Source organism: Hipposideros armiger, unplaced genomic scaffold (genome assembly GCF_001890085.2).
Source record: "Hipposideros armiger isolate ML-2016 unplaced genomic scaffold, ASM189008v1 scaffold_268, whole genome shotgun sequence".
NCBI classification, from domain to species: Eukaryota; Metazoa; Chordata; class Mammalia; order Chiroptera; family Hipposideridae; genus Hipposideros; species Hipposideros armiger.
The window spans coordinates 788667-813813 of record NW_017731618.1 but is presented as its reverse complement, the minus strand read 5'-3'; the positions used below and the strand labels follow the sequence as shown (position 1 = coordinate 813813).

Here is a 25147-nt window from a genome sequence, read left to right as displayed (position 1 = left end):
AACTCAGAAAAATTGTAAGGGTCAAGTAACTGTCCTTTCTTGTTTTCTGAGAGAAAAAAAAAAAAGAACCATAAAAACAGCAAAACGAAAAACACACATAATTTGGCAAAAGACTTCATAAAATACAATTTAAGTCTTTGAGACATGAATAGCATCAGGAAGATTAGCAGATGAATTTTAAAACATCTTTTGGGCAGACCTGTTTAAAGAAAAGCTACCGAATTAAATTGATTTAGTGATACCTTGGTTACATAAAATGTTAAGACCTTAAGAAATAAATATTTTTATTTTCTTGCTAGAGCTTACAGTAAAAATGTGGAAGGACAGGACCTGCTTCTGAAAGAATACCCTAATGACTACAGTGGTCAGCACTGTGCTGTTCCAAGTCCGCAGAGCCAGGATCGGACTACACATGGCTCACCTTCAGTAAATGAAGGTCAAGAAATCAAGGTGAGTGCAATCATGACTAGCTAAACCTTTGAACTGCCTTTTATCCTTTAAAAACTTGTCTGTAGAAATTCCTTGTGGCAAATTCAGGATTTGTCATTACGTAACAAATTCAGTATGACAATCAGTATAGATAGAATGCTGGGTATAAATCAGGATCTGTATTCCAGCATTCCAGTTCCATCACTCACTACACTTTATCTTTTTATGGAACATGTCAGTACCTAATTTGACCTACTCATGTATCTGTTAGGAAATGGGGATTCTATCAGTGTTTCATTATAAAACAAATCTGATTAAAGAGAAGAGCCCCTGGAACACAGTGAATGTTAGCTGCTATTTCTCTTCCCCTTCTTATAAAGGATTTTTACTTGTTTCCCAATAGATCCAGTTCTTACCTCAAGGGGAGTGTTTTCTACCACTGCGTCTATAAAGTTCTTGCACTTTTCTTCATAAGTAGGTGCTGGAAAAGCTAGAATGGAGAGAGTGGAGACTATAGAATAGGCAAGTCATGGAAAGCTCAGTGAAGGAAAAGTCAATAGGTGTTTGTAATAATGATGGGATGCAAATAGAGATACTGAAGTGCAGAATTAGATCAAAACACCTTTACAAGGGCTTTCCCAAAGTAGGCTGGAAATGAACATCAGTGCCCTATGGGAGTGTTTCATCTTCATAGAAGAGGCAAAGTGAACAAATAATTCCCAAAGGTCCCTAAACAATTCTCAGTATATTCCATTTTGAGTTGCTTGATATTTAAGTCCATATGAAAATTTGTATATGTTAAAGAATAGTTATTACAAAATTGACATTTTAACATTTCTTGATACATGAATTTAAACCAATTAGTTGAAACTTAACTAAACATGTTTTCTCTTTAAGTCTCTGTGGTGGGAACAACGGACTTTTCCACTGAAGGATGAAGACACAGAAGGCTTACTATGCAAAGATGAAAAAAAATAATCAGATTGAAAGATCAAGGTGAACTTTCAGTGGTGAAGTCTCCTGTCCAGTGCACCAGAGAACGACCACCATCCAAACAGGCAGGCAGACGGAATGGAAGAGCACAAAACCTTTGCTCTAGGACTCACTCATGTTAAAAGAAAAAAAATTGGTGATAGGAACAGGATAAGAAAACTGAATGGAAAACAGGAGAGAAAAGAAGCCCTGTTCTCGATCTCCCCTCTGCCCCCCGACTCCTGTCACTATTCCAGAGTAAAAGCATGTGCTGCATGTAGGAATCTCTTATGTTGTTTAAGCAACAGGCAAGGTATTTCTCTCCTTCTTGAACCACAGGAGTTAACTAGTTTTTCACTTACAGACAAGTGCTAGTCATTTGTGTTTATGATACAAATCACAAGCACCAAAAAGCTGCTGCAATTTGATGTCAAATCACATTACTGGATAAATCATTTTTAAAAGATTTTACATCTCCACACACACACACACATATATATATATATATATATATATATACACACATACTTGTGCATCAAATGATAGATCTTTTTTCTATACACATGGTAATTCATGAAAATTGCTTCAGAAATATTAGAATATACAAATATGTGTGTATAGAGTATACATATACACACATATGTAGTTTTTAAAAAACACTGGCAGTGACCACTCCACATAAAAATGCATGTATGGACTACCCCATGAAATTTAAGCTGCATTATAAATACAGAAGCACATTGTTTCCAATGATAATGGGCACTAAGTCTTGAAATATAGAGAGCAAATTAAAAAAAAAAAGTTTAATAGAAATTATTTATGGAAATTTCTATACCACGTAACACAATATGCCTTATTTGAAATCACTGATATCTGTTGGACTAAACATAGGTTATTTTCTATGCACTCCTAATAGAATCAGACAAGCAAAGTAGAGGTTAAGTATTGGTGTTTTTTAAAACTATCACATCTTTTAAAACTCAGCTTGAGTTTTTATCTACTTTATTTTATCTGTATCTCATGAAGAGAAGACACCAACGTAAATGAGCACCAGGAAAGTCCTGTCAATATAAAACATTGTATTTCTAGTTAATTTGGTCATTATACCATAGCTTATTCTATTCAAATAAGCATCTATTCTTACTTGTATCCTAGAGTGAGAATTAAAACTTTTCAAAGGATAGTGCTTCAATATTGGATACTGGAGTGTACATTAAGGAAAACTTTTTGAAGTTATTACATCATTTTCTGTTTCTATGTAAAAGTTGAGGACAATTTATATGAATCACTTTTTCTCATGTAAAAAAGGTTCAAGTTGTAGTACCCATTATAGCTGACAATTCTGGCCATCTGGCCTAGCCTCGGGGTGATACTAAGTTTTTGTTAGGGACTGGAAATTATGCTAGTCCCTTTAAAAAAGAAAAAAAATTAAAATTCAATACTGACAAATTTTTGCTTGTTTTACTGTACATTTATTTTTTTAAAAAGAAAACAACAGCTAGACAAACCCAAGTTGTCAGGCAAATAAACTCAAATCTTTGTCATGTCTGATATAATCTTCTATGTAAGTTTTTTAATTAAAGTTATTTCTATATACCTTATTGTCTGATTTGATTAAACACCACCTTATTCATGGCACAAAACTTTCCTAAGCCAAAATAAACACAAACATTAAGAAACAAATTTTTGCCTTATAATCTAGAAAATAACAACAAAGCAAGCTCTATTCCATGCTTAAGCATTAATGTTCTTATTTTTCAAATCTTATTTCTTAAAACTCACAGTAGCCTAAAGAAGTTCAATGACACTGGTCCTGTTATTTCTTGCCATACGCGTATATGTGTTACATAGCAAGAGTATTTACAATAATGAAGGGGCATATATATTTGTTGTCATAGCATAATTTGGGACACAATATTTATTTTATGGATTAACTCTTGTCATCTCTTAGCCTACCTGTTTTTTCATGGATTAATAAAATATGTATCCTCGGAGTCAAAATCCATAGTTCCAGAATGTCCTCAGCCATCTGGTTCCGCTACAGGGTAAATTTAGACTGGGAATAAGACAGTGTTAAGTAAAAGAAGTGTTCTTTGCCTAATGCCCCTCCCAAGGCCTCCATTTGTAAAAAGAAAACACACCAGAAAATCCTATGCCCTACTGGATCCTTTCCATGCTATCAGCCTGTTGCTGAGCTTTAGTAGCTTCATTTTTTAAATATGCACAAAAGTACCTGTCCTACCACTCATAGGAGTGATTTGTAGATTTAATGAGATCATATCAAAGTATTTTATAGCGTACAAAACAAATTTATGATCGCTTTGTACTGAGCCTCCTCATTGCCATCTTACAATTCTAGCAACAGTAGTGGAAGCTTTACATACATAATAGTATCTCTGTTAATCCTCAGTACAACCCTGCACAGTTATTACAATTGCATTCAACGTATAAGTCAGTTAATAGAAGCTCAAAGAAACGGGTTGATTTGATTTGCTAAGGTCAATAGTTGGAAAGGGGGAGAGTCAAGATGCAACTCCATTTTACTTCCAAATGGAAGATTTTCTTTCCTTTTTGCCCAGAGCTAGCACATTACTTCATGTCCTTGAGAATGGTGGCTGTGATGGGAGGGGGGAGGGGTGGGGCGGAAATCAGTGAATAACCTGCTGCTGCACTAAAGCTAACAAAGGAACACCGTGATAAAAATCTAAGCTTGTATTTTAAAACAAACTACATGAAAATCGCTGGGCTTCATACATTGGTTTTACAGTCTTTATATATCAAATATAAGGTGCAAAGTAAAAAATAGATGCTTTAGAAGCAAGAAGAATATGGTATGCCAACCCAGCCAGATTCATTTAGATTTTTCATTGAGTTCCATTCTACTCATTATCACACACATATACAAATAAAAAATGATATGAAACAGGAAAAACATAAGGACTTCCTTTGCTTTTGGAAAACAGCCGAGAAACAAAAGAAAACACTTTTTAGAAGTGGAAAAAAAACATGTTTTTCATAATAGCTAATATGCCTTCCTTAGGAATTAAGACACATTTCTGTTTATAACCTTAAAACAGCCATATTTTTACTCTTTATAAAAATCAAGTTTCCCAGTAAAAATGATCTCTTACCACACTAATGTTTAAATTCCGTCACTAAAAAAGTAGTAATACACACCAGTTTCTAACCTCTTGGAACATTCTGCACAATAGACGTTAGTCACTGGAATGAATAATTGCTCAGAAAAACAGCACTGCCTCAATTGTGATAGGATTTGGTAGTCAATATTCTTGTTTTCCAGTAAAAAGATTTCATAAGCAGAAACATGGGATGCCTTGTGCTTTCATCGATCAAGAGAGCGTTTCTGAGCAGCTTCTGAGCAAACATTTCTTAACAGGTTGATCACAGATCTGGGGTCTTCACTCCTCATAATGGCACTGCCAGACACAATCATGTTAGCTCCTGCCTGCAAGAAGTAAATACTTAGTTATACCTCCAAGGAAGACATAGAAAAGCCTAAAAGAATGCCTGAAATAGAGTTTCTACCCTTGTATCTGTCAACACTTGAATTTTACAGAAGCGACTTTGAGATGAACAGATTCAAGCAATCTGGTTCAATGACGAAAGGTTAAAATGCTTAACAAATGAGGACGTGAAGCTTTTGATAAGTATAAAGCAGAAAAGTGTGGCTTTTATAAAAAAAAAAAGAAAACCCAAAACAAATTGGAAGTGCAGATTAGACCAAGATGCTTAACACTAACAGGAACGTAAACTTTTAAATCACCTGCAAAGCTACAGGAAGGGTTGGCACCCACTTAACTGAAGCTCAGGTGCCCCACAGCCTGGTTTTGGAAAAACACTCATCCCGCCTCTACATAGAGGGTTAGAGGTATCCAGAGTTCGGATTTAGAATTTCATCATAAATGGCTCTAGTCAGTTCTTACAAGCGACAAATAAGTAATTAATACACCTACTTTCTACAGAATAACATTTTTTCCCCTTTATTAAGAAGGTATGTATTCTTTTCCTATTTGGAAAAATGACTCACTCCAGTGAGTCACTGGGACTTAATGATCCCCTAAAGGCTGGCATTCAGCATATTCTTTTTCAATAAAGAACTTTCTTCAGCTTATTGAGATAACTGAACTTACTAATTAATGATTATGTGATTTTAGAATATTTACTCAGCTCTTTATTTACCTAGTTCTACATTTGAACAAAAAATACTTTTCCAAGAAAGAAAGGCAATTTAGGAAGCATAGGGGAAATCTCTTTGGGCATCTGACAGGAAACTGGTTTGGGTCCTAGTCGAGCAGTCTCACCTCTGCACATTTATGGATAGTGTCAGGACCTACTCCACCATCGACCTCTATGTCCAAAGATGGGAACTGGGTCCTCAACCAATGAACCTAGATATACACGAGAAAATAAGTGACTCCTAAAGTGGGTATGTTGGGGGGCAGGACAACAACCAAAAAATCAAACAAACAAAAAATCAAATAGTTAACATTAGTCACTAAAATAGGACTCCAAATGTCTCACACAATAACTATATCAATATACAAATTATGACTTCGGAAAACTTCCTTTTTAATATACTGAAACAAGTTTTATAAAAGCAAACTTTGTTCTGTTTGGGAAATGGTATTTAATTTGCCATGGCTTTGCAGAGAATATACTTCATGGAAACAAGACAAAGACAAAACCAGCAACATCCAATGGAAATTCCCCAAAGCTCTAAAGGTTACAAAGATAATGGTTTTGAAAGAAAATTCAAGATTAAGATGTAATATCTTTTCTAATTTCCAAACCTGAATCTCTTACGACATTTATCAAACTATTACAATGATCTGTGTGCATTCCCATCTCCCGCCCCTCAGGACATGTCTAAATATACAAGTGGTTCAATACATGCTTATTGAATGAACACACAATAAAAGCCTCACCCCAGAACTAAGTACTTCTTTTACCTTTGGCATCATATCTTCCATGAATTTCTGCCCTCCAAACCCAGGTTCCACGGTCATAACCAAGGCCATATCTATCTGATTAGCCCACGGTGCCAAATACTCAACTGTAGTTCCTGGTTTGATGGCAAGGCCAACCTGTGACAGAGATAAATTGGCTAATCACATTAACAATTACTTTCATACTATACTATTGTGGTGTATCAGGTCTAGCAGAAATGTCTATTTTTTAAAAAACAGAATACATATATAAATAGAATGCGTAAGTTCAGACTACATAATTTTTTTTTAAGTTAACAGGCTATTAAATGTAAATGTTTCTAACAGGAAATAATATTCAAAAATTATTATACATTATTATACATAAATAAAAAAAGTTATATTTAAACTTTGGCTTCCTAGATGAAGAAGAGCTGCCTAAGTCCGGTCTTATCTACCTATCATTTCCTGTCTTCCACCAAATCTCAACTATGAGTAGGAATAGTGCAAAACATGACTGTCACTGCTGACCTCTCACCTTCATCCCATTCTCCCGAATGTCTTTAATCAAAGCCCCTGGGTTCTCAGTAGCCTCGAGATGAAAGGTATACTGATTGGCTCCTGCTACAGCCATTGGCTTTACCCACTGTTCCGGCCTCGACACCATCATGTGCATGTCTAGAAAGAAAAGACACATCTCCTGAATATTACGGAAATAAAAACACCTGGCTCATATTACTGAAGTCTACTGTTTTTGCTATTTCGTATATAAACTCTTCTGACATCAAAATAATTGTTAAATAGTTACACTTCTGCTTAGCTAGCTTCCTTTTATCCTGAAGGTAAGGTTTTGGTTAAACTCATTTACCAAGAAGCATATGTTGCTGTATATGAAAAGTAATGACTAGAAATTAGGAAACCTTGGTTCAGGAAATGCCCTTTATAACAAACTTTAAAAAGTCGTATTATCTATGCAGACTTGCTTCCTCATTTATAAAATAAAAAAGCTAAGTGATTCTCTTCACAAATATTTCATTGAGCACTTACCATACCATTAAGTATTCTAGGCCCTAGGGATAAAGCAAAAACAGATAAGAAAAAAATCTCTGCTGCCACGGGGACCACATTCTTAGTCGGGGAGACAAACCACAGAAACATAAGTAAACACAGCACACACTGGGACGGTGGTTACGAGGCCACTGTGGCTGTGGTGGGAAGCACTGCGGAGAGATGAGGTCAGAGGCGTGGGTGAGCAGAGCACAGAACTCTGCAGGCCTCTGGTTTTGCTCCGAACGAGATAAGGAGAACATGGCAGGCTTCTGAGAGGGGAAGTGACAGGGTCTGACTTAGAAGGCCACAGCCATAACCCAGGTGAGAAAGAGCGATGGCAGAGGTGGTGGGGTGCTGGGTGTGTTCCAAAGGGACAGCCACAAACAGTTGCTGTGGGTTAGATGTGGATGGGGACAGGAGGCAGGATGGTGCATGGACTGGGGTCTGAGTGCCTAGAACACAACTGCCATTAACTGAGAGGCAAAAAACTCCAGGGAGGATTTAGCAGGAACATGTTAATAGAAGGCTGACATGCATCCTAATCCTAAAGCTTGAATCATATAAAATGGGCATGGCCTTCTTAAAGGTCTCGACTTCAAACATAATAGCATTTAATGAGAATGAGAGGGCAACTTAAAAGAGGCTAAATCAAGAAATAACGGTTTTGACAAAGGAAACAAACAGTAAATACTCCTGTGCCGGGGAGATGGTGGTGAGATGTTCTGAGTTTTTGTTTTGCCAGAGGTAAGCGCATTTCTGACATAGCTGATCCACATTAAAGGAAAAAAACCTAGTATTCCAGAGCTCAAAGAAAACTCTGAAATGCAGTAAGCCTTTCAAAGTGTCAGCAAGAATATAGCACTTGACTACTGAAGCCAAGCTTCAAGTTTATATTTCTCAACTAACAAAAGTAACAAAAACAGAACATATATTAAAAGGCAGACTCTATTTGGTGTTTGTTTGTATTATAAACAATGAAAATGTAATGTGATTTAAAATACCTAGTTTACTCATTCCTTGAGTTACCAGACAGCTATGCCATTCAGTCTCTCGCAGGCGCAGTAACCACTAACAGCCCTCATGGAGACTCATGTTCAGGGAGTCCAGGGTTCAGGGAATTTGCCTGTAGTTAGCGTTTCAAGTGAGCAGTTCTCAACTGTTCTATCAAAATCCCTTTACATTCTTAAAAATTATTGAACACCCCCAAAAATGTTGATGTGGGATATTTGTACATTGAAATTCACGTACAAGAAATACAAATTTAAAAAATTTTAAAGTCTACCTATTATTTTTAAAAATAAAAAGCAATAATAAATCTATTATATGTTAATGTAAGAGTGGCATTATTTTACATTTTTGCAAGTCTCTAACGTCTGGCTTAACAGAAGACATCTGTACTCACATCTGCTGTGCAATCTACTGTAATGTGTTTTATATGAAGAAAAGTACATAAAAAAAAGTGCAGTACATTAAGTCTTTCCAGACAAGTGTGGATATTCTTCTATTTCTACACCAACCTCAACAAGTGGTACTTTTATAAAAGTTAGTTCACTGTGGAATCTGTAAACCCTACCAGTGAACTTTGTGTACTTTGTTACACTAAAATCCATTGGTCTATCTCACTTTGAATGGATCTTTTAAGAATTGGTTCAATCAATTACACAGATCTAAATAGTGACACATTTCACTATATAATATAAAAAAAATCACATGTTAATATCACTACAGATCTTATCAGAAAAGCTCTAAATACCAGGAATCTGTCAAGCTCATAGCAGTAGATACAAGTTTTCCAAAGCTCTTTAATTTTCACTTGTATGCTCTAACTTTATCAGTGGCAACAAAAACTAAGGAATTTTCCTTGAAGTAACAGGCTTAGTTAATTTTAAAGAAAATGTTAGTAAAATACCCAAGTTTGATAACCATAGTTCATCTGTCAGTTATTCTTTCAAGTGAAAATGGTGTTCATAAAAAAAAGCAGCTAATTAATTTCACAACTCAAACAGTGGTGCAAGTGGTTCTCCTTGAGAAAAACCATCATCCTCCAGTACGCAGAAGAGGTGCTTTATATGGACTTCACACTCTGTCACACAAAATATTACAAAGACATGCATTCAAGGACCATGATTTACTCAAATCAATAATTTGCACTGCATCACCAAGGATACTTCCTAGGAATACATCGTGATGAAGAATGTAATGGCTACTCGTACAGTTCATTACCACTGCCCTGATTCGGGCTAAGACGCCAGCAGACTAACTCACCAGTGCTTTTCATCCTCGGCACACATATGGCAAATAATATTGTACTATAAGAACAGTTTTGACCTCATGGACCATCTGAAAGGGATTCCCAACGGGTCCTCAGACCATACTCAAAGACCAATGATTTAGATAATAGCAAAAACTATTATCAATCAAAAAACTATTCTCCTCTCACTTTATTTTTCAGATGGTTATTTCTACTCAATACTGAGATTAAACAGTTAAGAATTTCAGCAGTTATACATACAACTTGTGATTTAGTTACCAGAATATATTCATGTATCAATAATCCAACAACCAAGACCCAGGAATTAAACAAACAAATGTTTCTTAATATAAAAGACAAACGTTACAAAATCCAAACAATAAAGCACACGGAGTCCATTTATCTTTATTTCAGACCCACTTTTAGAAAGATTGATCAGAAAGTTTACTAGTAAAAACAAACAACAGCAAAAAAAAGCAGATTGTATGTGGTGGTGGCAATAGGGTTGGTAAGAGGAGAGGCACTGATAGGAGATCAAACAGCGGTGATAAGTAACACTAGGAGCCCAAATAAAAAGGAGAGAAAAGGAACAAAAAAAATTTTAAACCCACACGAAGCCATAAGTAGAAGATTCTGTGGCCACTGTACAGCGGGGCAAACAATGCTCCTTATTTCATTTCATTCACCTCTGTTAGTCATAACACATTTATACTGGAAAATTCATTTTCCAAAATGTAGTAAAAAATTAAGTTTCGAAGATCAGAGGATTATATTCTGTTATTTGGAAATTTCAAAATGGTGAACACGTTGGTAGAACCTTGTTTCCCTCGTGCCACGCAAATTAGGCGATAATATACAACTTGCTGGTGTGCTACAAGTGGATGGATACTACAGAGAAGCCCTGTCCACCAGGCCTTCCTGCACTAAGGGCATGCTCCTAGTGGCGCTGTGCAGTACAGCAGTCACTAGGCACATGTGGCCGATGAGAACTTGCAATATGGCAAATGCCACTGAGTAACTCATACACAAGGCAGCTGGCAAGTGAGGCACTGCTAACTTAGTTTAAAAGAGCAACAGGTGGACTCAATTCATGTTCCATGAGAAGCAGTTTCTAGATTACTGTGTGATCTTAAAAATCTGAATTCATATTATCTTATGACATTCAAGTGGGAACATCTACAGGCTCCACTTACAGAAAGCTCCAATTTGCATGAAATAATTGGCTTAACTGCTAGACCATAAATCAATCAATTCATAAATTCACTTACCAATTACACTGAGCCCCAATCTTGTGTCTATTGTTAGCTCTAGGAAAACCACAGTAAACAAAGTGGATGAAATTCCTGCTCTCAAAGAGTTTATAGTCTGGTAAAAATAACCTCAGGTTGAAGGAAGGTCTAAGAAGGAAATCCAGGCGATATGGGAACTGCATAAGGATTAATTTAAGAAAGGCCTCTCTGAGGAAATGACAAATGATTTGAGGCCAAAAGATGAGGCAGAGCCAGCCAAGCGAAGTTTTCCAGTGCAAAAGTGCCAAGGCCCCAAGATAGGAGAGTCTGGCTTACTACAGGCGGTCAGTGAAACCCCGACACAGAGGGAGGGGTAAAAGCATTGCAGATGAAATTGGAAGTTGAGAAACCAACCACCTACTTTTCCTTTGCTTGACCAAGACATCCAGTTTCAGATGGCATAACACCACTTACCAAAGAAAGGGTCCTGGCCTAGCTGCTTTCGGAGGCTTTCTACCACAGGGTGACCAAAGGTGATGTTGGGAACAAAATGCCTACAAGACAAACAAAATCTTACTCTGAAAATGTTTTCAATGCAGTTTCTGTATTTTTCTCAATATGTATTCTTAACGGCGGTAGAGGGAATTGTCTGTGATTGCACTATTTTTCAATTAAATATTTAACATCAGTATCAAATGATACTAAAAATATCTAGATAATTTTGGCTTTACAAAGCAGTATCTCCTTGATATTTGAACAAATCATAATAATGCCATATGATTTAACTCTGTTAATTCATAAACCCCAACAGGTAGAAATGTAAAGATGACAAAATCAAAATCCCACAAGTTAGATGACTTGCCCAAGTCACATCCTAGTTAGGAAGTTCTGAATGCTAATATGGGTCTTTCAAATCCTAGTTTGTCACAGGCTGCTTGTGGCTACCTCTAATCCACTTCTATCATGGGCACTGACAGTTCATTAAAACTTTCTTAAAGATCATCAATAAAGAAACTTAATGTGTATTAACAACCACCATTTACTGAGGGTTTACGACCTGCCAGGTATTGTAGCTCTCACTTCATCTTCACAACAGCCTTATGAAGTAGATGTGTTATTATATGAAGAGCATAGGATAAATAGCTACAAGTCAACCCATTAATTATTTGTGAGGGTAGGGTTTCAGTGAAGTCTTCAGGTATGAGACCCAAAGTGCTTAACTGTTATGCTACTCCATTAAGTCATCGTGATCTATCAGGTACCATGCTGGGTGTTTCGGAGCACTGGATTTTATAAAAAATATGTGAGAATTCCTGATTAGCCCAGGCAAGTTTGCAGTCTCCTTGGTCCAAGACGCCTAATGACTCAGCAGAATCCATGACCTACGGTTACAGTAGTTGTTGGTAGTAAGCCAGCGCAGCCCAGGACCACGTTTCCCAACTCCCTTTGTATCCAGCTGGCCCATGTGACCAGCCCGCACCAACGGACTGTGAGTTTCAGTGATGTGTGTCACTGCGAAGCCCAGGAAGTTTCCTGCTCTCACTTTACCCTTCTGCCGATAAAGAAGCCCTTAAGGAATGGCAGAGCCGCAGGATGGAGACTATGCCCCTGAATTTCTGCATGGAAAAACTTTCTCACTGAGTTGTTACATGAATCAGAAATAAAGTTTCTAATGTTAAGCCACTGAAATCCGGGCTTTATTTGTTAAATAGGTATTACCCTACATGAGGATTCCAAATAAAGCTAAACAATAACACACAGACAAATATGAGGTAAAATGGTTCCAGAGGAAAGGAGCACAGCACTTTTTAAAATGGGGAAGATCATGAGATTTAAAGAACAAACAGAATTTGTGAAGGTGGGAAAAGAAATGAAGCAAAGGCAAAAACAGGCAAGTTATGTACAAAGGGGGAAGATGGTGTTGCCTAGGGTGGCTAGTGTGAAAGAGGCAAGAGGCAGACCGTATCAGTCACGGTATCAAATGCCAGGCTCAGTGACTGAACTTTATCCTGTTGTAAATATGAAGTGAGGTTTTAAAGCAAGAAGCAAATAAAAAATAAGATGCAAATAATAAAGTAGGAAGAGGGATTGGGCAGTAAATTGGAAGAAGGGAGGAGGTGTTGGCAAATGGCAAGGAACAGTAAGGATGGAAACAAGGACGGGTAAAAGCGATGGGACATATTAACTGATGAGATAGATGTAGGGGGTTGAAGAGAGACAACAGACCACGGTTAAGAGCTTAACTTTAGGTGACAGGCAGAACGAGCATTAATTAAAAATGAAAACTTATATGGACCAGGCACCATTCTAAACACTTTCCATGTGAACTCACATCTCGATGAGGTAGCAGCTACCTTATCTGTATTTCACAGATGAGACCCACGGCCACACAACCTGGCAGTGCTGGAGGAGGCGTTAAAGGCAGAGAACCTGGCTCCAAAGTCCAGGTCTTTACTATACTCACCTGCCCCTCCAACAACAAGCGAGTAACAGAAGAAGTCCAGGTGAGAAGGAAACTTGACAAGGAGGCCAGAATTCAGGACACACCTGAGGGGCTGCTAAGGTGGATGGGTACAGGCACTTCCACCCGAGCATGGCGGTCCCTGACGGTGGGTTTTTAGTATTGGGGAAAGCAATCATTCTACCATTCGCCCAAGAACAATTACTGCTAGGGTTATAGATAAGAGGCTCATGGTGTTTACTTCCAACTTGGAAGTAAGGGTCCGAGAAGCAGGCAGTGAGGCTTACTGAATATTACACAACTCTGGAATTGAAAGATCTGCATTTCGTTCACTGTTCTTTTAATTTGCTGCGTGGCCTTGGAAGTACAGGCACACCTTGTTTCATTGGGCTTCACAGGTGTTGCACTGTTTACAAACTGAAGGCAAGACCCTCCATCAGCAAAAAGACAAGGACTCGCTTTATTTCGAAGCTCACTCTTTTACGGTGGTGGAAAAGAACTCACGATATCTGAGGTATGCCTGTACTTTTTTTTCTCTCAGATTTAGGTTTCATTTATCGTGAAAATAAACATAACCATGTCTTGAGAAAATAACAAATACACTTTTACTTCATTAGGAAATAGAAGCAGATTGTATAAAACCACTGACACCCAAATTATAAAAAGAACTGCGCTACTGAAGATCAATTCAGTCTGCTAGGTTCACCAAGTACACTGGGAGAACACAAATGCACCAATATCCTTAGCAGACATCAAAGGCTTTTAGCTAAGTCATAAGAAAAACAGGCTACAAACCCAAGCATGAAGTCAGGATGACCCCAAATTTGCCTAAGTTACCATGAGAGCGCCTGCCTGCAACAAAATGATTTACACGCTCTATTCCAAGCCCACTGACACCAATGAGGACTTGGGAATCCAAATTCTTAATAAGTGCCCAAGAGTTCTTATCAGACCTGCATGGAAAACACCAACTTATTTCACTCTAATGAAGAGAAATTTCATCAGGACAACTGATTCATTATCACATTACTTTTTTTCCTTGAGGGTACTTTTGGGAGTAAAGTCCGCAAAATATAAATGCAATAAAAAAGTCTGGTTTTCCCAGAGAACTTACAGAAAATAAACTATCATTATTTATAGCACAGGGATACACTTATTTTATCTCTCATTATGTTCCATCATCAACCATAAGCTTTGTTTATAATTGTCATGCAATCTATTTCAGACAGATGAAACCTTTATCAGATCTCCCAACAAGGCAATGGTAAAAGGTCTAACTTTGATATAAAATGTCACAAGACTGTAACCAAAAAAACCTTTCTCTGAATCAGGAATCATAAACTCATATGCCTACAAGAGACGGCAGATAACATAAAGGAGCAAAACAGGGCAGATGGGGGGACAGGAGACAAATGAGTATCTGACCAGGCTAATGGTGGCTGTCATTCAACTCCAGCCTATTGTGGCCTTTTGAGACTGTGGGCCCGGTATTGGCAAATCTTGGATGTTTTTCAAGTTGAAAAACTAGTACTAGTATGAAATCTCCCAAATTTTAAACCCTAGTAATTAATTTAGAAATTACTTATTTGCTGTGTTCCCACACTCAGGACAACACATTTCCAGTCACTGTCGAGTCATAATGCATTTATATGCTTCCCATTTTTTTCCCCACTTGTCCTTTATTTCAGGTATCTAAACATACTAGTGCCCCACCCCCCAGTGTGCCCAGAATTTGTTCCTGACTTTCCTGATGAAGACATTGTTTTAATCAGGAGAGAAACGGGAGCCTCGCAGGAGGCCAGAAAACAAGCTCTTCCAAACTCAGCGTAATGTTGGAGATTTTGAAAGGGGACCAGGAAACAGAGAAGCATGGAGGCAGTACCCAGAGGGAAGGCACACTGAGGTTGGCCACCTTGGGGAAGGGAGTCCATACCCCCACTTTCAGATCCCTGGCCCCAAGCCCTGCAGCTCAGCCTGGCTCTACCCCTTCTGGTGGGACATTCAGGAAGGGAATGAACCTCCCTAAACTGGTTTCCTCCTTTGCAAAAGGGGAATAAAAATAGCTGTTAGCTGAAATAGTTGTGAAGCCTAAAAGGTGTACGCAGAACTCAGTTTTTTCAAACGAAGATGTTTCTTGGCAGAGGAAGAAATGAGTCAATAAAAAACAAATACTTTTATCTTAAGCTCAGGGTTATGATAAAGCCTTTCATTCATTCAACCAACTGTAACTAAGCTTGTCATGGGTGCTTTACCTGCAAAGAATACAGAGTTGAGCCAGAGAAACAGAACCTGTTTTCAGGGAGCTTACAGTGTAGGAGAGCTATGAAATAAATAGAAATAAGTGATTAAATTACACTTTGAGCAAGAGAATGGCTTAGGTAGTCTCTGTAAGCCTAGTACCCAGAGAAGACATTAAATGTCTGCGACAACACAGCCTTTGCATGCTTCCAATCCTAGCTCCACCATTTCTTAGCTATGACACCACTGACGGGTGACACAACCTCTTTGCATCTGATTCCTCACTGTCAAATGCCGGTGCTACTAACAGCACCAACCTCTTAAGGTTGTGTGAGCGAATCATTCACAAAGAGCATAGAACAGAAATAGTTAAGTGCTCATAAATACTAGCTACTATTGATATCATTAATATTCCTGATTTTGGTGAGCTCAAATTATTTTCTCCATTCACCCAGTTACTCAAACATGGTACAAGACTTACTTAAAACCAAATTGCTTTGTGTCAAATAGGCTACATACATATGCATGTAGCCTGTTCTATTCTGAAACCCCTATGTGTCTCTGACACAAAAATTTAACTACCCATCTCTGAGGTACACACTCCATCCAAGTAATATTATCTGTGAAAGTTCAGGGCTTTCAAGCAAAGGTTTCAAAAGTATATAAGCAGAATTACATGAGAGCAAACTAAAAATGAAGCTTTTGTGAGCGATAACATTTACAAACCTTTTTACACACTTAGCGTAGAACTCTCAGAGTATTCTTAAAAAAATCAAGGTTTTGCCATTGACAATTGGGCACACTGATAAGGTAACTGAGTGGAATGCAAAAAAGAAACAACCGATTTAACCAGGCAGAACAAATGAAGGCAAAATTCTTACAAGAGGAGTGACATGAAAAAGAAAGAAGTAAACGATCATCTTTTATAAATACACGATTTGCAAATTTGCATGAGGGCACAGAGACATTTTATTGATTTAACATAAATTTATTTTTCAACCCTAACCCAACGTAATGGTGGTTATGATTTTATGGCCAGTTATCAGTGAAGCTAAGAGAACTACTTGGCAAACCCAAGAAGATCCAAGTTGTAACTCTGTCACAAGATTGAGTAACCCTGAGAGATTCTTACTGCTTTCTCCAGGTTTTTTTCCTCATTTTATAACCAAATTAAGAAACTAGCATCATCCTGGTTCCAAACAATATCGATTATGTGCTATAACTACAGTGCTTAAAAATTACTTACAAAAAACTGACCTCCCTGAAGAGCAGGGTGCCTGAAGAGAAAATAGATAGGAAAATCAAAATTCGAGCAATGATACAACGATTACAAAGAATTTACTGTATGTCTGGCTCTGTCAACTTTATGTGTACTACACCTCATTTCATCTCCCAAAGATGCCTAAGCGGCAGTTCCATTATTACTCGCCTTTTTCACGTAATGAAACTGAAACTCAACGAGGTTAAGTGGCTAATCCCAGGTAATCCCAGCAGGTCGCAGACATCAGGCAATCTCACCGCAGGTGCCAAACTCATTCGTTACACAAGGCCGTCTCCCCAGCTTCACCATAACTACCTGTATGAACTTGGGCAAGTCATGCCTATACCGCTGGGCCTCAGTTTCTCTAACTTGAAAACGAGACACGTATCCTAGAGATTTAAGATCGCTTCCGCATCCTAAGTGCTAGACCACACGTTACGCGGGGGGGAGGGGAGGAGGCTGAGATTTGGGACACATTCATGGCCCAGAATACCGCCTCAGCTCCGCTCTAAGCCGAGCCTCCAGGGTTTCCACCCCAGTCCCGTTCTTATTACCGCGTTCAAGAGGGAGGCGCTCCGCGGTACAGGGACGCCGCGCACCCAACAGGCACTCAATATAGGCGCGCCCATCTCGCCCCACGCAGCAACCCTGACCCGAGCCCCGCAGAGTTACCCGTCCATTACATCCAGGTGCAGATAGTCGGCCCCAGAGTCCAGCATTCGGAGGCACTCGGTCCCTAGATTGGCCAGGTCGCTGTTGAGGATGGACGGGCCAATCTTACAGCCAGACGCCATGGTGCTGGTTCACAAGAGCAAGTTACCCCACGAGTCCCCCGGGCAAGACCAAGGCGTCGCGCCCGATTGGTCGCGGAGTTTGGCCCGCCTCTTTCCTGCTAGAGTTTTCCGGAAGCAGTTCTGCGAGGGGGGGGAAGTCCCGCCTTCCCCGCGGGGGAAGGACTAGTAGCCGGAAGGCACGGGGCGTGGCCTCGCATAAAGGCCCCTTCCACCTTTCTCTGACCTTAGTTTTTGAAACAGGTTATTGGAGTCTCCCAGCCCTCTCAGAACTCAAGGAGTTCCATAATCTTTTCCCACCGTACATCCCCTATAGTTCCCTTTTCTCGGCTCTTGCCCTCGCTTCACTTTTTGTGTCTTCATCATTTGTGCTTTCTTTTCCAACCCCAGCTCGTTATCCTTAAAAACCACAAACCAAAACCCCCTTTGCTCCTTCTTTCTCTGTCTTTGAATTCTTCTTAAGAGCTGGAAGACTCAGATTTAGAGTGGAATCCTAGCCCTGCGAGATAGATACTAGCTGGTAAACCAAAATTAATTCTAGACTAATAAAAAATAAAAAGCATTTGAGCAAAAGTGGCTGCTTAAAAGTGGCCCCAAAGACGCAGAGTCAGGTAACAAACTATTAAATTATGTTCTGCTGAAACCAAGGGGAGGCTGTCTTTTATAGTGAAAATTCCTGCCCAGGTTCCCAGTTAGGTCCGTTGTATGTAAATAAGGTATCCAAATCTGTATACTTGTGGTCTGAATCCTGCAGTCCTGATTGGTCAGCAATTCTGATTGGATGGCGCATATCGTAAGTCCATTGGTGGAAAGAGGAAACCAGGAAGTCCCTTATAAGAGTTGACTCAGCCTGAGTAAACAAGACGCAGTACAGGAACACTGAGTTCAGTCTACAGTTCTAACGGGTATACAGAGTACGTGAGAAGCCCCTGTCAGCCAGTAGCCACTTGGCTCTTAATATTTATAAAATTTGGGCCTTCGGTTGACCATGGGGAGTCCATCTCAGCAGATAAATTCGTTCTCAGGGTTCAAGTGAAATGCAATTTTCTTCTTGAGGTCCACAGCGACCTGTCAAGTCATTTCTTTCTGCCTCATCTGTTTTCTCATCTATTAAAAGACAGTGCCCAGAGTTTAGGGTTGTGAGGATTGAATAAGCAAATCCAGGTGATGGGCACAGCACCTAATACCTGGTACTCAGAAATAAATGACGGTGGTTATTGCTATCCTATGCTTCTGGCCCTCATCCTCTTCTTTTTTGTTCTTCTCTCAGGAATGCTCACTGAGTAATTGTATATGCTTATTTACTGTTGAGACATAATCTAGGAGAGGTATAAGAGTGTCTGTTCCTCTGCCAAACGTGTCTAGGGTCATTGGGTCAGGAAAGACAAAATACACATGAGGAAAACAATGGATTTAGCCTTAGAGGGTAAGGATAGGGCACTTTGTACTCTGTACAAAAGACAGAACTGGAGGTAACTTGGACCCCATGATCGTTCTTGGCCACATTCAGAGGACAACCAGGTCCTTAACATTCCTCCTGGGAATTTACTAGTCATTCCAGCAGGTCATACCCTGGGCAGAAGCTGGGGTATCTGTCTCCCAATATGCCCATTCTGCTTCGTTTTAAAAGTTAAGAGTGGAAAGTATGAGTAGAATGGAGCTCAGTTGGGGTTGGAGAGAGGAACTGGAGGTGTTTAATTGAAGGGTGACCTCAGGCCAGACTAGGGGGGTAGAGGAGAGACATCAAGACACACCCCAGGGATCCAAAAAGAACATTTTCCTGAATGAGATAACCTCTTCCCTATGTTAAGAAATGAGAAATGAAACGTAATCAGGCATCTTAAATGTTTTTTAGATTTATTTTATCATATGTGCATATTCAAACACAGAAGTCTTAATATCTTTCATAAATATCTTTCATAAACATTTCAGTATTTATTCATATGCATTTTTCCATGCTCTTTGGTCATTCAGTATTCATAACAGGCTTCATAGTCATCTGAGGGAAGTTGGCTGTGTAATCAATCATTTGTTTTTACATGTAAAATGGCTAGTAAAGGATTTTCATCCTGCAGTCACAGTGACTCTGGAAAAATATTATGGAGGTACATTGATCTGTAATGCTAAACAATCCTAAAATAATATAAGTAAATTTGTTTTAAGCTTTTCCAAATACATTCTGCCCTTCTTTGTATTCTCCTGAGTGTCAAACCAAACTCTGTTTCTGAATTGCTGCAGTTGAAGCCCACTAAATTAAATGAGGAAGTGGGACTTTCTACTCAGTGCCAAGGACAAGGCCATAGAATTGGAAGTGTGAAGTCACAGGGCATCAGCATGACTCAATATGATAGCAGCAAATTCTGGAGACTATTAAAATATCCTGAATAACTTGAGGAAGGGTATTTGTGTTTTGGACTGTGATTCTATTTATGACCCTTTCTTCCCTGTAGGTCTTTATACACATCCTATTCTCATCTCAAATACTGTTGGAGTTGGACAGCTGAGAGGAGAATGTTCTTCACTGTCTAAAGGAACAGATACTAAAGAAGGGAGGAGATGTCACCTTGCCTCAGGTATTTTTGGAGGGCTGAAGTAGCAAACCACTTACTTCTAGCCTGTGAAAGAGGCTCTAAGTAGACCCTCAAATATCACAGATTTTTTCCCCCCAAGTATTGTCATGCCCAATTATGTCTTTTGACACTGTGGTTCATAGTGCCTTGTCCCAGTGCACTCTACAGCCCTGTTTCATTTTTGGAAAAATCAAATAACTTATCTAATAGAATTACAGACAGCAGCAAATACTGAAAAATAAAAGTAAAATGTTTTGCTGTATTCAGGATTTGAACTGCTTAAATTGAATCTGAGTAGTATAAATCTATACCGAGTACTATAAATCTGTACCCACTATCATGGACGATACATATTTATTCCAATTTCACTCAAATGTTAATTTTAGAAGAAGCAACCTCTTGGCTGAGTCTAATTTTTTATACATGGGAAATAGGTATCTGTTTTAATTTTTCCCTGAACAAGATAATATCATTAAACATTATAGCTTAAGAAATGATCTAGTATTACCAATACAGTATTTATCATATGTAATAATTTTTAGTCATATGCTCAATATTTTGAACATTACAAAAATGTTATCTTGAACTTTTTTCTAATCTCCCCCTACTGTGTTTTTTTTTAATAGTTAAATTCCTTCAAACTCCTGGTACCAGTATTCCTGAGAATACATCTTGTGACAATCTTATGCACATACATGTAGATACTTTATCGATTACACATAAACATCCAACACATTACATTCAACACATTTAAGGGCACCTTAAATGGAACAGATGCATACATCTGCAAAATCTCAATAGTCCCAATATGAAAACATTCCCACTCTAAAAGGTCCTGCTTCTCAGAGTGGGGGCTTTTTTGCAAGGTACTTAGCTTATTGGAAAAGTTTCCAGCAGACTTCCATAACTCTAGAGTGAAGGAGTCAGGCTAAAAGGCAGACAGGTCAGCATAATCATATTCAAAACAGCCAAATACTTCTTAAATATATATATATATATATATATATATATATATATATATATATACATATTTAGGATTTTTGTCAGATACTTAACAATCTTCTTTGACACCTTTACTTTTTAAATATTTGATACAATTATACATAGACAAGTTGAAACAATAATCAAGACACTGGAACAAAGCACACACATAAAGATAGACTCATATAGCCCAGACACTTGTAATTACCAAACATAAGGCCTCTAACACTAATTTAGCAGCATAATTTTTAACAGGCAAAATACATCAGCTTAGAAAGAATCATAAAACCACTTATATGTATATTTCTGCACTTGAGAATTAACTCGGCAATAAGTGTCAATGTTCTGAAAATACTGTAAAACACAAAAGAAGCTTCTATTTTCTGAAGCTGTAGATTTGAAATTTTTAGTTTCATCCATTGTCTTTAACTCACAGATATTGTTCATTCTCTTAGTAAATGGGACCAAAACCCCAAATTATATTTGAAAGTATAAATCACAATAGAAACAATGCCTATTTAATAAGCAATTCTAACAGGAAAATAATTTTCCTTTATGATTTGGGTGGGTTTAGTAGGTCTCCTCTATATATACATATACTTCCCAAAGCCAACATAGTCCAAGTTTAAGCACACAGAATGTTTTCTTTTTTAAAAAATCCATTGCAATGTAACCAAAATCTGTGTTTGACTTCAACTGGAGGACTAGAAAACACACACACACTCACGCCCCTGCCCCTCATACCAATTTAGGTATGGGTATGAGTTTTTATATGCTTAACAGTTATGTAATAGTCTTCAACGTAAACTGTTAGAATTTTGAAATTTAATTTTGAACTATATGACAACAAGCCCTACTATAACATCAATAATACACTAGATATGGCTTCTCAAGCCTTCTAAGTTTTATACTTTTCTTGAAGTAAGTGAACTTCAGGTTAAAGTAAAATTCACAAGCTGACTGTGTCTAAGAAGAGATTGCTGACTTTATATTTTTTCTCATAAACCTAGATGTCTAAAAGATCATAAGAATATTGTTAACATTAAGAGGTTATTTTAGCGAACCCATTCTAATAATAATATCCTTAATGTCTGAAAATACGCCCTTGAAGGCAGGCACAGGATACTGTAAGCAAAGTAATCCCATTTTCCAATACCTCCTGATCTTTGTAGTCAGGGCTAGAAGTAGGAATATCATCTCTTTCTAGCTATTATATTTACACTTAGTTTTTATTGTAGTATAGGCTGTTTCAGTTCTTCTTGATTCAGAATTATGTCTGATAATTCCTAGAATATTCTCTCTCTAAGGTGATTGATTATGAATGGAATGATCTTATACCATTAGCATTTTGATTTACAACATGCAATGAAAATGATGGTTGAAAAATAAATACTAAAAAGCCCACGGCTCTAAAAATAGTATTTTTTTCCTTCTTCTCAATGGCTGTATTGCTGTTCAAAACAAAAATGGCTGCAGGCTTACTTATTATTTAGTTTCCTAAACTAATATTTTCCTTATTTATTATTTTATGTAAATTTCTACTTGTATAGCCACCTGCTTTAATATTTTTTGAAACTATAAAAATAAACATTTGCATGAGATGTATAATGTGAGTAACCTCAAAAAATTGCATTCTCTTTCTAGAGCATATTATTTGTTAATATTCCTAAGTAAGCAGCTCTGTAATAGCATATATTTTTAACTGCTCAAGTCTTCTTGAATCATAAACAATGTGCAAATGGCTCTTTCCCCTTATTCGTCCCTGGTTTTTATGGTCTTCACACAACCAAATCATCTTAGCCATTGATTTTTAAAAGATGTTTATGAAACAAGATGCGCATTGGCCATGACATAAGTCTACTGAGATTTGTGTCATCTATTGGATATAAAGTGCTGTGTTTTCTTTTCCAAGTAAAAGTATTCAACTTTAAGTAAAGTGATCCCTCCCACATCTTGTCTAGACCTGCAACTCTTACAAGACGCGGAACTAAACATGAGACTCATCTAGGTCTAAACCAGTCTCCCCAAGCTCAGTGGGAGTAAAAGTGAACTGGCTGGCCAGCAGGGGGTTCTCCATGCCATTTTCCTCACTGATGTGAAGGACAGTGTCTCCATGTTGGAGGAGGATGGATGTCTCAAGGCCTGTGAAGTCATCAGGGTCTGAGAGTTGTGTAGAGAGGGGGCTGTGTGCTGCAGCACCTTGTACTTCTGGGTCCTCCTTCTTTTCTCCTTCAGCAGGGAGGGTCTCACTCTATTATCAAAAGGACCATAATGTCATGGAAAGGTAGGATGGGTGCCAGGGAAGAGTATAAAAAATGTTGTTTAGCTGTAACTAGACAAGGAATTACAAAGCTAATTCCAATTCCAGGCTTTGTTATACGTGCAATCTTACACAGGCCCTTCCAACTGTCTTAGCCTCACTTTTCTAACCTGTAGCATGAGCATAATTTTTGCCCTGCTTACCTTGTAGACTGTGAGGATAAAATGAGATAATGGGGTTGCAATGCTTTTTAACCATTAAAGACTATATAAATGTATATAGTAATAATACCCATTAACTTTCTTTAAATATTGCATGAGAAGAAATTAAGACCTATACAAATTCATTTATATAAATCAAAAGAAGAAAAGAATATCACAACAATGAGGAAAAAGATGAAAACAAGAGTTCTTCTCATCTTATAGGATGCAGAAGTCTGTATATTTAAAGGCTTCATCTAAATTGGTAACTTGAATTGAACTATCTTTAAACTATGTATTATCTACTGGTTTTCAATGGTTATTTTAGCTGTGAAATATTTTCTTTTAGACTTTTCATAATGAAGAATAACAACACTTCTCTTATTTCTTCTTAAATAAACATATTCCAGGCCATATACTATATATAGATTTTCTTTTTCATGATGATAGGACCATTGTCTGGCTAACAAAATGTTACAGATTCAGACTTAATTTATATGGAATAAATTTGCATATCCAAGTGGTTCTTAGATCTAAGTATTCAGGGAGCAACCCTTGCCTGTTTCTCCAGTACCCATACCTGTTTGGGAGACAGACTATGAAGATCAGCGACAACAATGGCCGGGGAAGATGTGAGGACTGGTTTGTCCATTCCTTCCGGTTTTCTCAATGGGGATGGGCTGCAGCCTTGTGGCTGGGCTGTGACAGGAAGAGTGTCTGTTGGGGCACCTGCTGGCTCTGGCTGAGCCTCAATGAAGGTCACAGATCGTTTCTGATCGGCTGTTCATCAGAAGTAAAGCAGTAAATAGAAGGACAATACATTGTCAGTGCTTAATAATTAGCTTTAACCAGTGTCTCTTGGCTTTTTTTAGTAAAGGCATTGCTGCTTTATTAATAAATGAGAGCACATTTGATTATTATGTACCTGTTTTTACTTCATCTTCTTATAAAGAGTAGGATTGGGGTGGAAAAATCATTTTTACATAAATGGGCTAAAAACCAAGATTTGCATAGGGCATTAGGTGAACTTGGTCATCACTCATAACTGCCAAGAGGACTTAAAAGGCCCTATTAGTCATCATTTCTTTGTTTCCAGTAAGACATATAACACACCCAGTTCCTGGCTTGCATAAAGAAAACACAGCTTTCTATAGTCAAATCTCATAGCATTCACGTTTAACTTGGACTCTTCCATTTCCCTAGGTTCATGGGGATAAGGATGGGGGTTGAGAAAGTTGAGAAGAAAAACAGGCACTAAAGTTTTCTGGGAAACTTCTTCCCTTATCCTAGTGCTTTCCCAAAGCAGTGCTTGTCTGCATGAGCTCAGTTTCTGCAGCCCCTCCCAGCTGAGTTGGGTGGCATCATGTCAATGACACCATCAGAAGGGACTCCTCACCAGATGGCTTCGTTTTAGGTTGAATGCTCCTCCGAGTGGTTGACAGCCGAGCCCCATGGCGGTTTCTGGGTTCAGTCTGAGTCTTCTGACGTGAGAGTAGAGGACGTCTTAG

General features: G+C 38.2%; 3 protein-coding genes across 20 annotated transcripts in view; 1 reads left to right on the top strand and 2 right to left on the bottom strand.

Annotated features, from left to right (window-relative positions):
• The window catches only part of KANSL1L (KAT8 regulatory NSL complex subunit 1 like), a 99574-nt gene extending 96179 nt beyond the window's left edge, over positions 1 to 3395 (top strand). Inside the window, 2 exon segments of the mRNA XM_019656858.1 lie at positions 300 to 450; positions 1327 to 3395. Coding sequence (XP_019512403.1) covers positions 300 to 450; positions 1327 to 1776 — 601 coding nt within the window. The 3' untranslated portion in view covers positions 1777 to 3395.
• On the bottom strand, positions 2851 to 17724 carry RPE (ribulose-5-phosphate-3-epimerase). 8 transcript variants are annotated; one of them, XM_019656863.1, is made up of 8 exons: positions 17510 to 17704; positions 16823 to 16853; positions 15591 to 15658; positions 11352 to 11431; positions 6886 to 7025; positions 6372 to 6506; positions 5724 to 5810; positions 2851 to 4867 (listed from the first exon to the last, which is right to left on the bottom strand). In XM_019656863.1, exons 1-8 carry the CDS (start codon positions 17629 to 17631, stop codon positions 4745 to 4747), a joined length of 786 nt encoding a protein of 261 aa, XP_019512408.1. In that variant the 5' UTR covers positions 17632 to 17704; the 3' UTR covers positions 2851 to 4744. The 8 variants fall into 8 exon arrangements, with proteins under 8 accessions (XP_019512408.1, XP_019512415.1, XP_019512412.1 ...); XM_019656870.1 differs by lacking the exon at positions 15591 to 15658 and having other exon boundaries at positions 17521 to 17601; XM_019656867.1 differs by lacking the exons at positions 11352 to 11431; positions 15591 to 15658 and having other exon boundaries at positions 17510 to 17724.
• A 1735-nt stretch (positions 17725 to 19459) lies between these two features.
• The window catches only part of UNC80 (unc-80 subunit of NALCN channel complex), a 199204-nt gene continuing 193516 nt past the window's right edge, over positions 19460 to 25147 (bottom strand). For all 11 annotated transcript variants that reach the window (XM_019656896.1, XM_019656903.1, XM_019656897.1 and 8 more), the window contains 3 exons: positions 25036 to 25147; positions 24220 to 24419; positions 19460 to 23430 (listed from right to left, as the gene is read on the bottom strand). In XM_019656896.1, the coding sequence (XP_019512441.1) occupies positions 23167 to 23430; positions 24220 to 24419; positions 25036 to 25147 (576 nt within the window). In that variant the 3' untranslated portion in view covers positions 19460 to 23166. The remainder of the gene's footprint in view (positions 23431 to 24219; positions 24420 to 25035) is intronic.